The sequence below is a fragment of the Stegostoma tigrinum genome, chromosome 25 (genome assembly GCF_030684315.1).
Source record: "Stegostoma tigrinum isolate sSteTig4 chromosome 25, sSteTig4.hap1, whole genome shotgun sequence".
Lineage (NCBI taxonomy): Eukaryota > Metazoa > Chordata > Chondrichthyes > Orectolobiformes > Stegostomatidae > Stegostoma > Stegostoma tigrinum.
The window spans coordinates 48,926,211-48,942,836 of NC_081378.1; the positions used below are offsets into that span (position 1 = coordinate 48,926,211).

The following is a 16,626-nucleotide window of genomic DNA, read 5'->3' on the forward strand; positions in this document are numbered from 1 at the left end:
CGTAAAGCTTGGAGGGACATTGAGAGTCGAATCCAACAGCTCAATACTCAAATGGTACGGCAGGCTAAGAACTGGGCCTACAAATAGATCTGGAACCAAAATCCAGTTTTGGTGAGCGTGATACTATCACCAATTGTTGCTGGATCACCAGCGTCCTTCCTGGAAGGGAAGTGCCGTCCTTATCCAGTCTGGGCTACACGCAACTCCAGATCCACAGCATCGCAGCCGACTCACGACCGTCCCCTGAAATGCCTGGCAGGCCACTGGGCCTCCAGAGAGGCCTTGCAAGTGACGTCCACACGCCAAGGAAAAATTCTGACAGGGCATTTCTACATGGTGGAGCCCTCCTGTCAATATATCAGAAACATCCTTTAAAACAAAACATGGGGGAAAAGAAACAGTTAGGCCACCAATCTCCCACTCCCCCCACCCTGACCATGGCTAGGCCCAAAGATTCTACTGCATTTATCAGCCAGCAGCAAGGTTGGGGATTCAAGTCTCACTCCACAAACTCAAGTAACTGCTTCTGATTAACACTTCACAGAGTAGCTACTGTGTAAAGAGAGGCCTTTCGGGCCATCGAGAGTGCACCAGCCCTCCAGAGATCATCCAACCCAGACTCAGACCCACCCAAACCCACAGTACCCCGCTGGCCAATCCACCCTAGCCTGCAAACCTTTGGGCTGTGGTAAGAAGCCCACAGGGAGAATGTGTAAACACTACACAGTCAGTCACCCAGAGGCTAGAATCGAACCTGGGTCCCTGAAGCTGCAAGGTAGCAGCAGAGTACTCCTGAAGGAGGGCAGCACTTTCAGAGGAGTTACCTCTTGGATGAGACATTCACAGAAGGCCCTGTCAGATTAACACAAAGCCTGAAGAGCAGGGTAGCTGTTCCTCGTGACCTGCCCAATATTTATTTCCCATTTCCCACTTCCCCCCCAACTCGCCCCGATTCTCTGGCCATTGCTGTTTTGCGAGCAAGTTAACCGTTAGATTCCCAATATGGCAGCAACATTACTTCAAAAGCGTTTCACTGGCTACGGGAATATTTTCAGATCATGAAAACTGCTGAACACCTGCAAATTGTTTGTTAGTAATTTTTGAGAATTCTTCCCGTTTGAAGTTGGTACATAGTTTACGGCGGAAGCTATTAAAATAATGAGCCATGAAAGCCTGAGAGTACCATTAAATGTAACGGAGGGAAATGCTGTAAATAATGCCTCCTCAACAGAGCAGTGGATGCTCCTGGCTGTTTTTTTTGTCTTGTCAGCATAATGAGTAAAGCTTTCTTTCAGAGCGTCTGACAGTGAGATCAGAATGCTCTCTCAGAGCTAATGGGAATTGCAAAGAACAAAAAGAACGGAGAGCAAAAAAAACAAAAGAAAATTACAGCACAGGAACAGGCCCTTCGGCCCTCCAACCCTGAGCCAATCGAGATCCTCTATCTAAGCCTATCATCTATTTTCTAAGGGTCTGTATTCCTTTGCTCCCTGCCCATCCATGTACCTGTCCAGATACATCTTAAAAGATACTAACGTGCCTGCGTCTACCACCTCCGCTGGCAATGCGTTCCAGGAACCCACTACCCTCTGTGTAAAGAACTTTCCACGCATATCTCCCTTAAACTTTCCTCCTCTCACTTTGAACTCATGACCCCTAGTAATTGAGTCCCCCACTCTGGGAAAAAGCTTCTTTCTGTTCACCTTGTCTATACCCCTCATGATTTTGTAGACCTCAATCAGGTCCCCCCCCTCAATCTCCATCTTTCTAATGAAAATAATCCTAATCTACTCAACCTCTCTTCATAGCTAGCGCCCTCCATACCAGGCAATGTCCTGGTGAACCTCCTCTGCACCCTCTCCAAAGCATCCACATCCTTTTGGTTAATGTGGCGACCAGAACTGTAGGCAATATTCCAAATGTGGCCGAACCAAAGTCCTATACAACTGCAACATGACCTGCCAACTCGAGTACTCGATAACTGTCCAATGAAGGAAAGCATGTCCTATGCCTTCTTGACCACTCTACTGACCTGCGTGGCCACCTTCAGGGAACAATGGACTTGAACACCCAGATCTCTCAGTACATCAATTTTCCCCAGGACTTTTCCATTTACTGTGTAGTTCGCTCTTGAATTAGATCTTCTAAAATGCATCACCTTGCATTTGCAATTTCGAAACAAGTGCTAGGCCCATTTCCAGATGTGGAACTGTTGTCACTAGAATGTTAACTTCTGGGACCTGTGCAGTTTATGCGAATACTAAATGTATTGACCTGGCACAGCAGATGTTTGAATCTGACCCTGGCAAGCAGCTCAACAAAGAGAAGCATTGGTACAAAGGAATTTTGAGAGAAGGCAATAATCTTTTAAACTGGAGTCTCAGAGGTTCACAAATCCATTGAGTTTCAGAAACAGTCACAATGTACACCTGAAGTAGGTGGGATTTACTCTTTAACAGTAGTGCCCAAGTGACATTGCCAGAGAGTTATTCCTCTGGCAATGTGCAACGAAGTGAACAGTTTCTACTTGTTGCTAACACTACTTCAGAGAACAGTTATATACACGCACACGGCATGTGCACAGTAGCATGAAAAGAAATTTCTAGGATCATAGTAATGCTCGCCACAGGATGAGGCCATTCAGCCCTCGGTCTCTACGTTTGTTCTTTGAAAGTTTCCCAATTAGCCCAAATGCAATCTTCTCTTGCTCAAGTAAATGTCCCTTTCAAATGTTATTGCTGAATCTGCTTCCACTCCATCCAAACTCACTGGGCAAAACCATACCTAATTGTGCTCTGGCTCCTTTTCTAATCTGTCCTCTGGTGACTGATGCTGCTGCAATTGAAATGGTTCCTCTGAAAGTTTCCTATCAAAACCCTGTACCTGGTTGTAAATGTATCACTGGTCTCGTGCTGGTCTCTGCTCAGAGGAGAAAATCTCCAGTTGCTTCAACCAACCAAACTCAGTCATCCCAAGTACCATTCAAAGCAAAATGCCTCCAAACCTACTCCAGCACTTGGACACCCTCCTGAAAGTGAAATTTGGAACTGGGCATCAAACTGCAGCTGCACCTAAACAATGTTGCAGAGTTGGTTTGGCTCAAAGCGCTAACCTCACTGTTCCTGGGATTCTTCATAATACCTCTCCTCAATCATCAAACCATGGATCATCTCTCTCTCTCTCTCTCTCTGATAGATCTAAATGCTTTTGCAGTCAATGCAACCCTACATTTACTTTATTTACGACATTTTCTCGTCAACTGCAGATTTCAAAATTGTTAATCTGTACCATTTGTGACTCCTCAGATATTGAAGCAGCCCAAGCCAAATACAGCCAGGACAGTATCCAGGCTTGGGCTGACATGTGGCAAGAGACATTTGTGCCACACAAATGCCAGGCTACGACCATCTCCAGTAGGAGGGAATGTAACCAGTACCCTTTGACATTCAATGGTGTTACCATCACTGAATCCCCCTCTATCAACATCCTAGGGGGCATCATTGACCAGAAACATAAATGGATATAAACACAGTGGCCACAAGAATTCTGCAGCGAGTAACTCACCTCCTGACTCCCCAAAGCCTGGTTCACCATCTACAAGACACAAGTCAGGAGTGTGATGGAATACTCCCCACTTGCCTGAATGAGTGCAACTCCAACAACACTCAAGAAGCTCGACACCACCCAGGACCAAGCAGCCGCTTGATTGGCACCACATCCTCGAACATCCACTCCCTCCACCACCACCAATGCTCAGTAGCGGCAGTGTGCGCTGTCTACAAGGCAAACTGTAGAAATTGTCCAAAGATCCCTCAGATAGCACTTTCCAAGGCCACAACCACTTCCATCGAAAAGGACAAGGGCAGCAGATACACAGGAACACCATCCACTGTCAGTGCCCCTCCAGGCCACTCACCATCCTGCCTTGGAAATATATCGCCGCTGCTTCACTGTCCCTGGGTCAAAATCCCGGAATTCCCTCCCTAATGGCATTGTGGGTCAACCCACAGCACACGGGCTGCAGCGATTCAAGGCGGCAGCTCACTCCCTCCTTCAAGGGGCAACTAGGGATGGGCAATAAATGCTGGACCCAGCCAGATACCCACATCGCACGACTGAATTAAAAAAAAACCCAAGTCCAGTTCTTTAAACTATATCCTATATTGCAATAAGAAGATAAATATTTTTGAACAGAATGCAAGTCCACACTTTCAGGTGAGAGCTTTAAGTCAGCCACAGCCCATGAAATACTCACGCCACTAATTATTAGCTCCCTGTGTTTACACAATCAATCCACACCCACTGAAGCTTTATCTGTCTCTGTGCCCTCTTTCCAATAGATCTCAGATATCCCATACAGCTGATTACTGGCAAAACCTCCAAACCCTTTGAACTCACTCCAGTTTCCAATCTGAAGCATGCCTGAAGGAACAGCAGCATTTCTGAGCTTCATGATTTAAGATTTTCCCCTATTCCCTGATTAAACAATTTCTTGCCTTCGACTGGAGCTCATCTAAAACTCTTGGTGCCTATGTCCTCACTTGCATCAGGTTACCTTTCACCTACAACCTCCGCTGCTTCCAAACCTACTTTGGTGCCCAGATATGCGACAGCTCGAATTTGAAATCGAAGAACTTTTAAAAATCTCCACGCTCTTGCCCCTTCCTATCTCTGCCATCTCTTCCAATCCCGAGACCCTCCGATATATCAGCACTCCTCCAACTCCAGCCCCTTGAGTCTCCCTAATGCGGCAATTTCACGCCGAGTGCCCGCACGCAAATGGAGCAAGTCGGTATTCTGTGAAATTGCTAACATTTAAGTAACAGAGAGCTCCCAACATTAATGTTTTGGAGCAGCTTAGTTACATTCAAATCAGCCTCCCATGTGGGAGACAAGGATTTCACCCACAAACAGCTGGTTGAGAGTTGGATCGCAATAATGGTCAGCATACCTCAATCTGTGCGGTGTGATTCGCGTAATATGTTAAGGATTCACTGCCTTTGTCCTGTGGCTTAGAACATAGCTTCAGTTCCTGTTGTAGCAGCTTGTTGTGCTGTGAAAGCTGGAAAGAGAAAAAACATACAAAACAATATCAGCACCTTGCGTAAATCAACGTCAGACACATTATTACACTTGAAGCTGACCATTCTGTCCCTTGTGTCTGCATGAGAACTCATGCCATTCTGCCGCCTCCTCACCATCACCCTGAAAATACTTCCTTCCCTCCTAATAACCTGATTTCCTATGTCTAAACGAGATTGAGAGGTGGCTGATTACACATACGGCAAAAACGTGCTATATTTTGATCACACAAGCATGTTGCCTGCTCCACTCTTGGCTGGCGGTTCACCGTAATGCTGAGGGAGTGCTACATGGGTGGGGAACCCACCTCACGCATAAAGTCTTATGGTTCTACTCTCCAGTTCGACAAGGCCCTTGCCTTGAAATTCCAAGCCTTATCTGTCAACTTAACTGAATATAAAAAGGGCTCATGGGAGGAAGAGGAGCTGGGAGAGTACTCCTGATATTCTGGCCGTCACTCCTCCTTCAAAGAAACCCAATCAAACCAGCTGAGTTGGTTAGCCACTTCTTTGCTGATTGTGGGACCTTACTGTACATAATCCAGCAGCTGCATTTCCGTACTGAAGAACAGAGGGTGCACCTCAAAGGGGCTTCCTAGCTGGCTGCGGAATGATTTGAGCTGTCTTGGGATGTAACAGACGCGACAGCACAGCATCCAAGCGGTGTTGGTGAAGCCCCGGGGATGTGTCTAAGCAAACAATCCCCAGGATGTGGGGATTCCTTCTCACCACAACCATGGATGGAGACACCAGGACGTGGCAGTGAAGCTGCTGGAAGATCATTAAAAAAAAAGAAACGTGATCACCAATATTCCCCAGGGAAGGAAACCTGCCACTCTGGTGCCAGAATCAGGCTCAAAGGCTTTTCAATGTTTGCAGAATTTGCAAACAAGTCACTCAGGTATATCGACTTGCTCCCAGAAATTATTCAACATGGTTCACTGCAGTCTCCTAGGGAAACAAGGGACAGGCAGTAAATGGCAATCTTATTAGCGATGCCCAGCTCCCAAGGAGGAATTTAAAAATCTGATGAAATAATAATCTTTGTACAGGAAGAGGATCTCACTGCTCCTTAGAATCAGAAAATTGAGTCTTGTCATTGTCCTGAAGGCCAGCATTATTTACAATAGCAAATGCTGTTGCTAATCTTCTAACTTTGAGCTCAGGATTTTCATAAAAAATAAACATGCAATAAGCACCGAGGTAATGGAATGGCAAACCGTTACTCAACAGAGAAACAGAACTCCAAGAGAAAACAACTGCTTAAATGCATTTTTGCAATGCAATCAAAAGCCACTAGAACAACATGAAGTATAAAAGCCAGCCAGATATTAATACTGTGCAGGTGAGAAGCAAGGACATGTCTGCATTAAGCCTTCCTGATGCTTTGCACTAAATTGCTATGATACTAAAAAAAAATGCCGTGCCACCTCTCACTTGTATTATCAATGTGCAACCGAGCTCTGGTCCAGAGACTCCATCAAAGATTCCAGCCAACTCTCCAGTGCACTGCAGCAGGACCTCAGCCGGTCACAGGAGACTGACATTAAGATGTGACATTAAACTGAGTCTCTGCCTACCCTCTCAGAGGAGAGAGAGGGAGATGTGCATTTATATAGCACCTTTCAGGACCACAAGATGTCCCAATGGCTGATGAAATTAAGTCATTATTATCATATAAATGAGATGCAAGGGATAATTCCTTCACTCTTCCTCAATACAGTGTCAGTGGAAGATTTAGAATCACTACAGTGTGGAAAGAGGCCATTCGGCCCATCTGCACTGACCCTCCGAAGAGCATCCACTCAGACCCAGCCCATCCTCTAATCCTGTATTTTCCATGGCTAATCCACCTAGCCTGCACACCTTTGGACTGTGGAAGGAAACCTGAGCCCCCGGGGGAAACCCACACAGGCACAGGGAGAAGATGTAAATCCATACAGACAGACAGTCACCTGAGAGAGGAATTGAACTGGGTCCCTGGTGCTACAAGACAGCAGTGCTGGCCACTGAACACTGTCACCCATTTAAATTATTCTGAGATCACAGGGTCTTGTCTTAACAAGGTGTCTGAACGATGGATATGAAAAGGTTGTTATAAAGACTCCTCTGATTGAAGGTCATGGATTTCTCCTAGTGCTTAGGTCAACATTAACACTAAACCAACACATAAAGCTAATTCAAATCAATAGTGCAGGAGAAACTCAGCAGGATCTGAAGAAAGAAACAGAGTTAATGCTTCAAGTCTGACTTCACTCTTCTTCGGAACCGGAGACTACTATTGAACTCAAAACTCTGTTCCTCTCCCCACAACGGCTGCCAGACCTGCTGAGTTTCTCCAGCACTTTCTGTTTTTAATTCCTGAAACCAATTAAACAACTAGTCGGTTGTTGTCTGCAGGCTAGCTGGCATGGTTCCTACAGTACAAGGACGTCTGCATTATTTCAGTAGCTGAGAGGGTTGTGGGGTGTTGCATTATATACATTTGTTTACAGAAGTGCCCAGTCCATGAAAGACAAGAGCTGGGTGTTTGATATCCATTATGGAGAAATGTGCAGAAAGACCTTCCGTTTCATTTGATACAACCCAAAATTTTCGAAGGGATACATGGTTGAGGAAGATTCAGCTGCAAATGTTTCTAATATATCAACATACCTGATGAGCTAAAATATAAATATTATGGCCAACATCCTTTGGTGAGATACAGTCCTCTGAAGTCTCGCCATTATCAACCTCCTCACCTTGATTGTAAGCATTCTTTATAACATCAACCTTCAAAAGAAAAGATATTCAGCTGTGCACAGCGAGAAAGGTCCTTAAGGCCGTGCATGTTAGTGTACAGGAAGATGTACTGTTATAAAACTGCGTCATGCTATGCAGCTCTGGGCACAATGTAAAGTGTGTGCTTCAGCCAAGAAGTGGGCACAGATCAGGCTGGGAAGCATGGCTAATTTCTGAGGGTGCAACTCAACAAATTTGGGGCAAGGCCCAGATGGCCAAGGTCCCAATGTGCTGGTGTTGGAAACATTTCCAATAAGGAGCTCCCCAACCACCATATCTAATTCATTGTTTTGTGAGGTGTGGACATCACTGGCAAGGGTGGCATCTCTTGAACGGAGTGGTATTTCCGAGGGCAGTTAAGAGCCTGTCACGCTGCCCAGTGTGTAAAGTCACATGGAAGCCAGACTGAGTAAAGGCTAACAGATTCGTAATTTTATTCTGAGGAATTGTCATCTAGACTCAAAATGTTAGCTCGCTCTCTTCCCCATGGATGCTGCCTGACCCGCTGAGATTTCTGAGTAAAGGTATTCAATTTATACAATTATCCATGATAGGTTTTCATTTGCTCATGGTATGTTGTGGGCAAGTCAGCATTTATGGCCCAGAGGGCAGTTATGAGTCAATAACATTACAGTGGGTCTGGAGTCATACATTGGCCAGACCAGGTTAAGAAAGCAGTTTCCTTCCACAGAGCACATCAGTGAACCGGGTGGGCTTTTACAATAATTAAATGCTCACCTGTTTGTTTGCTAGCTGAGCCAGTTGTTCTGTGGTGTGCAGAGGTTTCGTTACCATTCTAGGCAACATCATCCGTGCTACCCCAAATCGAAGCATTAGTATTCTGCTCTGTTCAGAACGTATATGATCCTCTGGTGTGGTGGATCTTGTCACTTCCAGTTCTGTTGTCGCAGCGGTCTGTATACAGGGTCTATTTCTACGTGCTTGTTAGCTTCCCACGTCGAGTATCAGGCCTCCAGAAATTCCCGTGCATGCCTGGTGTCCCAGTATGGTCACTTTAGCCCAGTCAAACTGACCCCATATACAGACTGCTGCTAAAACAAACAACTGGAAATGACAAGACCCACCACACCAGAGGACCACATAAATCCTGAACGGGGCAGAACACCAACACTTTGATTAAAGGTTACACTGATGATATTGCCTAGAATGATAATGAAATATCTGCACACCCTGGAACAAGCAGCTAACAAACAACTGTATCCACAACACAAGCTCCAAATTTTCGCTCAGACCTTTCACTATTATTAGGCTAACTTTTTATTCCAGGTTTTTACTGAATTCAAATTTCACCATCTGCCATGGAATTCAAGCCCCTATCCCCCGAACATTAATGTTGGGTTCTGGATGGCTAGTCCAATGATTTCCCAGGTTTATTAATTGAAACCAAATTCCACCCCAGCAGATGAAATCCAAAACAATCAGTCTTGTGATATCCTTTAAATCTTACGTTGGAAATTGTTTTGAAACAAACAGTTTTAAATGAAAGATGTGACACAAAAAAAGCTTCAGATCTGAACTCATTCACTTAGACACACACACACCCACACAAAATCAGGGCCTCTTATAACCCCTAAGCTGACACAGTCACAAACCCATCTAAATTGATTTACGATGATTGAAGACAAGCAATAATTGGACATTGTCTTTTGAGGGAAAATAGATCTTTGTAAAGCTGTGGTTAGTTGGAGATACAGTGAACAGCACAATGTCAGATGTGGAAGAACTCCAGCATCAGCAGTTCTTACTATCTTTTAAGTTTCTTACCAGTTCTTTTGGTCGCATATTATAGAGAATTCTTTCTGCATTTTCACTGTCGTGTCTGCTTTCCATGATGGCAAGTAAAAGTTTAGAAGCATTGTTCTGTTTTAATACAAACAAATACAAGACATTCATTAAAACAAAAACAGGCGATGCATTACTGGACAAATCAGATCCCAGAATAATATCAGAGATAATGGGAACTGCAGATGCTGGAGATTCCAAGATAATAAAATGTGAGGCTGGATGAACACAGCAGGCCAAGCAGCATCTCAGGAGCACAAAAGCTGACGTTTCGGGCCTAGACCCTTCATCAGAGAGGGGGATGGGGGGAGGGAACTGGAATAAATAGGGAGAGAGGGGGAGGCGGACCGAAGATGGAGAGTAAAGAAGATAGGTGGAGAGGGTGTAGGTGGGGAGGTAGGGAGGGGATAGGTCAGTCCAGGGAAGACGGACAGGTCAAGGAGGTGGGATGAGGTTAGTAGGTAGCTGGGGGTGCGGCTTGGGGTGGGAGGAAGGGATGGGTGAGAGGAAGAACCGGTTAGGGAGGCAGAGACAGGTTGGACTGGTTTTGGGATGCAGTGGGTGGGGGGGAAGAGCTGGGCTGGTTGTGTGGTGCAGTGGGGGGAGGGGATGAACTGGGCTGGTTTAGGGATGCAGTGGGGGAAGGGGAGATCCCCTTCTCCCCTTCTCCCCTTCCCCCACTGCATCCCTAAACCAGCCCAGTTCATCCCCTCCCCCCACTGCACCACACAACCAGCCCAGCTCTTCCCCCCCACCCACTGCATCCCAAAACCAGTCCAACCTGTCTCTGCCTCCCTAACCGGTTCTTCCTCTCACCCATCCCTTCCTCCCACCCCAAGCCGCACCCCCAGCTACCTACTAACCTCATCCCACCTCCTTGACCTGTCCGTCTTCCCTGGACTGACCTATCCCCTCCCTACCTCCCCACCTACACCCTCTCCACCTATCTTCTTTACTCTCCATCTTCGGTCCGCCTCCCCCTCTCTCCCTATTTATTCCAGTTCCCTCCCCCCATCCCCCTCTCTGATGAAGGGTCTAGGCCCGAAACGTCAGCTTTTGTGCTCCTGAGATGCTGCTTGGCCTGCTGTGTTCATCCAGCCTCACATTTTATTATCCCAGAATAATATGCAATGCAATAGATTATTTTTTTCATTGAAACATGGTCGCTCTAAACTGCAGAGTTTCTTTAACAACAGAACAGACATTTCTTAAACAAACGATGAAAGCAAAACTGACAAAACTAAGCTGGAGTTTGAAAGTGCAGTCTGAAAGACCTTAAAACTCACAACAAAACAAAGTCTCATCCCATTTTCTAACACTTTCTAATGTAGAGAAATGACCCTACCGTAACAGATTTTTTTTTCGATTTTCTTAACTGGTTCTTCTCAGTTCTTTACTGTGAACTATAAAGACTTCTTGCATGAATACTCACAAAACTGAGAGCTTAGATGCTCTTAGCTTCTAAAAACCTGCAGATCCACGATAGCACATTCAGCAAATTGGTCATATCGCTAATGAGAATAGCTGAGAGAGAAAGGGAATGGGTGACCAAAAGGCAGAATAAAAAGCAGGAAGGCAGTAGTGTCCCCTGTGGTCATCTCCCTCCAAAACAGGAAGGGCAGGAAAAAGAGTGGAAGGGCTATAGCCACAGGGGATGCTATTGTAAGGGGAGGAGATAGGCGGTTCTATGGTCAAAAACATGGTATGTTGCCTCCCAGGTCCACCGTTCAGAGATGTGTCAGATCGACTGCAGGACATTCCGAAGGGAGAGGGTGAACAACCAGCTGTAATGGTGCATATCAGCCACGTCCCCGAGCTCCCACATTGAGCAAGAGCAGCATAACACGGGTCTGGGATCTCCTGCCATTTTTAGTCTTCAACTCTACTTAGTGCTGCTATAATATCAAATATTAGATAAACGAAATGAAATAAAATTGTACCATGTACACAGATCCTTGAAAGTTGCCACCCAGGTTGACCGGGCTGTTAAGAAGGCATACAGTGTTTTAGCTTTTAATAATAGAGGGATCCAGTTCCGGAACCAAGAGGTTATGCTGCAGCTGTACAAAAAACCCTGGTGCGGCCGCACTTGGAGTATCGTGTACAGTTCTGGTCACCGCATTATAAGAAGGACGTGGAAGCTTTGGAAAGGGTGCAGACGAGATTTACTAGGATGTTGCCTGGTATGGAGGGAAGGTCTTACAAGGAAAGGCTGAGGGGCTTGAGGCTGTTTTCATTAGATAGAAGAAGGCTGAGAGGTGACTTAATTGAAGCATATAAAATAATCAGAGGGTTAGATAGGGTGGACAGTGAGATCCTTTTTCCTGAGATGGTGACGGCAAGCATGATGGGGCATAGTTTTAAATTGAAGGGTGAAAGATACAGGACAGATGTCAGAGGTAGTTTCTTTACTCAGAGAGTAGTAAGGGAATGGAACGCTTTGCCTGCAACGGTAGTAGATTTGCCAACTTTAGGTACATTTAAGTCGTCATTGGATAAGCATATGGACGTACATGGAATAGTGTTGGTTAGATGGGTTTGAGATCGGTATGACAGGTCGACACAACATCGAGGGCCGAAGGGCCTGTACTGTGCTGTAATGTTCTATTTCTACCCAACCACTCCTGCTCTGGAAGTTTCATAAACTAAATTTACTGTACTTGCCCCTAAACTTTACTATTTTCTAGGAGTCAAATTGTACTTACCTCTAACCTCAGTTAGGTCTCCTGCAAATGCCTTAAAATTATTAATTTCCTCTAAAATCAATCTTCAATGACTCTGAGCCAGGAAACATGGGTTCAAGTCCCACCTGCTCCAGAGACATGTAATAACATCTCTGAACAGATCGATTCAAAAGTAGACTTAGTAGAACTGGCTGCAGAATAAATACTAGCTACGGAGGTGGGGAGAATTCACCTGGTTTTCTTTCAAATAATACTATGGCATCCATTATGCCCAATTAAACATCGTTTGATCATAAGCACACCGAAAGGTCCTTATTTATTTCAAGTATGCATACGCTAGATTTGCAAAATAGTTTTTTTTGAGACGTAGTATTTGATATAACAAATGGTTTGTCTGCATCATTCAATACCAACGATCAGAATTGAACACGCAGAAGGCAAACAAAGGCCAAGATATTGTCTCTTTGCAATTTTCCTTCAAATTATTTGAAATGAGTGAATAATCCCCCTCATCAGTTTGACAGAAACAGAATAAATTCTTTATAAAAAGCACCACGTTAACTGAAGGTCTTGACAATCTTACCTTCAGCTGTAAGACAAGGTCAATTCGGTACTTGCTGAGAGGGTTAATGTCATTGAGGATCAGTGCAATAATGATATCAATTCCATTACATTCATGGGTGGTGATGCAAGTCTGTGCGAGACAGAATGAAAAACAGGCTAACTTCATTGTTCAAGGCGTTTACTGCTGAACAGAAGGAGAGGCAAAACTTGGGTGCTGCACAGAATTCTGTATCCTGCAGCTACACAAAAAAAGCTGTACACACTACAGTGTCAACTATGTTGGTCCATGAGCAATTTGCATGAGCCTTTCGAACCTGAAGCTCGACAAGATGTGAAACTGCAACTGAACCACCAAACTGTAATGGTGCAGGAACAGGGCATTCGGCCCATCATGTCTACACTGGCTTTTGAAATTAGCATCAGCACCAAGTGCCAATCTCCTGCTTTTGCCTCATATCACTGAACATTATTTCCCACCCAAACAATCAGCCAATGCCCTGCTGAATGCCCCATTTCTATCTCTTAATCATGTCTTCTGCGCCTTCGGTAAAGACATTTGGCAAAGTATTCATTTAATGCCTCAGTCACACCCCTTCTCCATGTGAAAATTGCCCTTCTAGTTTCTAATCGGTTTTGCTTCTTTGCTGTTTTTCCCTCACTAACCTTTTGTTCGAGTCAATCCTGCCCAGTTCTGCTCTTGCACTGTTGGAGTCTGCTCTTCGCCAAACAGTTTCTCTGCACAGCATTCTCCCACACCATCCGGAACCTTATGATATAGTGATCACTGTCTCCTAAATGTTCCCCATGGACACTTGTTATTTGTAAGAACTAGATCCAACAATGTGTCCTTCCTCATCGGACTTGAGACATACTGCTGTTGGAAACTCTTGTGAGCACAAGGTAGGGCTCACGCCTCTTGGTGTCCAATACATTACCAATATCCCAGTCTATATTAGGGCAATTGAAGTCCCCCATTATAATGATGAGCAAGTTGGCACCTCACTGTAGCTTCCCTGTAGATCTGTTGTTCTACATCCTTCCCACTAGTTAGTGGTCGACAGACTGCATCTAGAAATATAACTGTACCCTTTTTGTTCCTTATCTCCAGCTAAATTGATTCTGGAGTTGAACCCTTGAGATATCCTTTCACCCCAGTGCAGTCCAATAGGACATCATGAGCAATCGGGGTTTGTTTTGCACTGCCCTTAAGTTTTGCTTGAACCTCAGGAGTCAGGTGATCCAGCACCAAACAAAACCACTCCCACACGCGAGGTGTGTAATTCTGAAATCAGTTCAGGGCAGACAGATCACTCAGTAATCCTAGAATCCATGTCAGTCTCCTGCTGCCCTTCTCCAATAATTCCCCTTTACCAATGCTTCTTGAGGTGCTTGGTCTCTGATCTTCCAGTTTCCTAAACCCGAACGATAAAAAAAAGGCAACTGATTTTGCCTAAGTTATCAATATCAGATACTGGGAGTCAGGGGCTGGTTCTAGGTGGAGTTGGAACCTACCCATTGGGAATAGGTTGGGGAATCTTGAATTAGAACTTCCCAACTTGCGTCCTGCACCGGCCCATGGCCCCAGGCTGGCCCTGAAAACACCTGGGGGTATAGTAAGGTACACCGATCCAAAATCTGCTTCTGCCTAAAAAGGGCCTCAGCTGGTTTTAAACTAGGGCCGAAGGAGGATTAGAGGTCCAAAACGCCCACCTCCCTCCACTCAGATCGATGCTGGTCACCAACGACATGGGTGTCCGAGAAGCTGCCTATGTTAATAGCCATCCATAACTCCAGGCTTAACTATGCAGAAAGGCTTCCCCGCTGAGCCTCCCACCCTCAGCTGCCTGTGCCCTAACTCACACCGAGTCAGTCCCCCGTCACCCCTGTGCTTGCTCACCTACAGCAGTCTTACCATTGGAACATTGTGTCAATTAGTTCTGATCCACATTGAGTGGTCAATGGTGTCCACAGGCCAAGTGGTACAATGGTTCAAATGTGACAAATACATGAACGTTGGAAGAGAATCAATTGACGGCACTGATTCCTGGGACCGTACCTGATTCTCGTGGCATGGTCCTTGGCAATACTCGGTCAGTGTCTCCAAAGTCTGGTTCACAAGTGAGACGTTTTTCTCATTAATGTAGAGCCCCAGCAAGCCAAGTCCTCCTGTGGTGCTGCCACAGATACAGTCCAGAAACTGCAGCGTTTCACACACCAAGTTGTAATTGGTTTTGTTGTTTTGGTGCCGGAGAAAATTCTAGATGGACGGCAGACGTGAAAATGATCAAGCAGCAGTAAGAGAAGCAATCAGATCCCACCGATCTCTTCAATAAGAGACATTTCACAGTAATCCATACAAAGAGTCAAGTTAGGGGCAACACTGAGTCAAGACCATTCCACCATTCAATAAGATCTAATACAGGCCTCAAATCCACAATGAAGCCTACCCCCTCATTCCACTGACTCCTTTTCATAGTCAAGGCGGTATCTACCTCTTCCTTAGAATCATTCAATGATCCCACCTCCCCCACTCTCTGGGAGAGAAGGATTCAAAGGCTCACGATCCTCAGAGGTGGCACGGTAGCTCAGTGGTTAGCACTGCAGCCTCACAGCACCAGGGACCCGGGTTCAATTCCAGCCTCGGGTAACTGTCTGTGTGGAGTTTGCACATTCTCCCCGTGTCTGCATGGGTTTCCTCCAGGTGCTCTGGTTTCCTCCCACAGTCCAAAGATGTGCAGGCTAGGTGGATTGGCCATGCTAAACTTCCCCTAGTGTTTAGGGGTGCGTTGGTTATAGGGGGATGGGTCTGGGTCTGGGTGGGATGTTTCAAAGGGCGGTGTGGACTTGTTGGGCCGAAGGGCCTGTTTCCACACTGTAGGGAATCTAGTCTACTTGGGAATCGAGAATCCACCTTAAAAATACATAAAGATTCTGCACCCACTACCTTCTGAGGAAGAAATTCCAAACCGTCAGTGAAGAGCTTCTGAAATAAAAATTCAACTCTCCGCATAAAGTTTGCATTGCGCTTTTTGGGGATAATCATTGAGATTAACTCTTACAAACATAAGCAGAAATGGGTGGAGGACCTTCAGAAGAAGGGCCACTGGACTGGAGACGGTAACTCTGCTTTTTCTCCACAGATGCTGCCAGACCTGCCGAGTCTCTCCAGCAATTTCTGTCAGTGTTTGTTTCAGATCACCAGCGTCCCACTGTGCCTTACTTTGGAGATTAATCCGTAACTGCCCACCAAAGTGATTTAGCCAGTCGATCAGTCACAGTGAAGCTACTAACAGCTGGTTATGTAGAAGGCTTAGTTGTTTTAAATCAATATTCATTTGTGTCAATTTCAAAATGTTGGTACAAGCAGAGTTTGATGTTTAGATTTAGGGATTTAGTGGCTAATGATGAAAAAGAGTACCAAGAAAGATCTTTTCCAATCCTCTAGGTACGTGAACAGAAATCTCAGCGAGAACTTTCAAAGCAGGATTTGGAACAGGAGAACATCATTCAGGTCCCTGTCGCTGCTCACCCTTCAAACTGATGTGCAACTCAAGACCAATGTCACATCTAACCAACAACATACTGCCTAACATTTCCCTTTTTAAGCATGTATGGTGAGAAGCGCAGGGTAGTTTTACTCAGCACAGCCGAGCCAGTTTCCTTTCTCAATGTCCACGTAGGCCTGGAGCGCTCGAGCTGGGCTGGGGGGTGGC

At 45.5% G+C, this 16,626-nt stretch overlaps 1 protein-coding gene across 2 annotated transcripts in view; it reads right to left on the reverse strand.

Moving 5' to 3' along the window:
* The window catches only part of itpr2 (inositol 1,4,5-trisphosphate receptor, type 2), a 235,633-nt gene that overhangs the window by 51,250 nt on the left and 167,757 nt on the right, over positions 1-16,626 (reverse strand). For both annotated transcript variants that reach the window (XM_059654708.1, XM_059654707.1), the window contains exons 42-46: positions 14,970-15,170; positions 12,933-13,043; positions 9,648-9,743; positions 7,737-7,853; positions 4,952-5,062 (exon numbers count right to left, since the gene is read on the reverse strand). In XM_059654708.1, the coding sequence (XP_059510691.1) occupies positions 4,952-5,062; positions 7,737-7,853; positions 9,648-9,743; positions 12,933-13,043; positions 14,970-15,170 (636 nt within the window). The remainder of the gene's footprint in view (positions 1-4,951; positions 5,063-7,736; positions 7,854-9,647; positions 9,744-12,932; positions 13,044-14,969; positions 15,171-16,626) is intronic.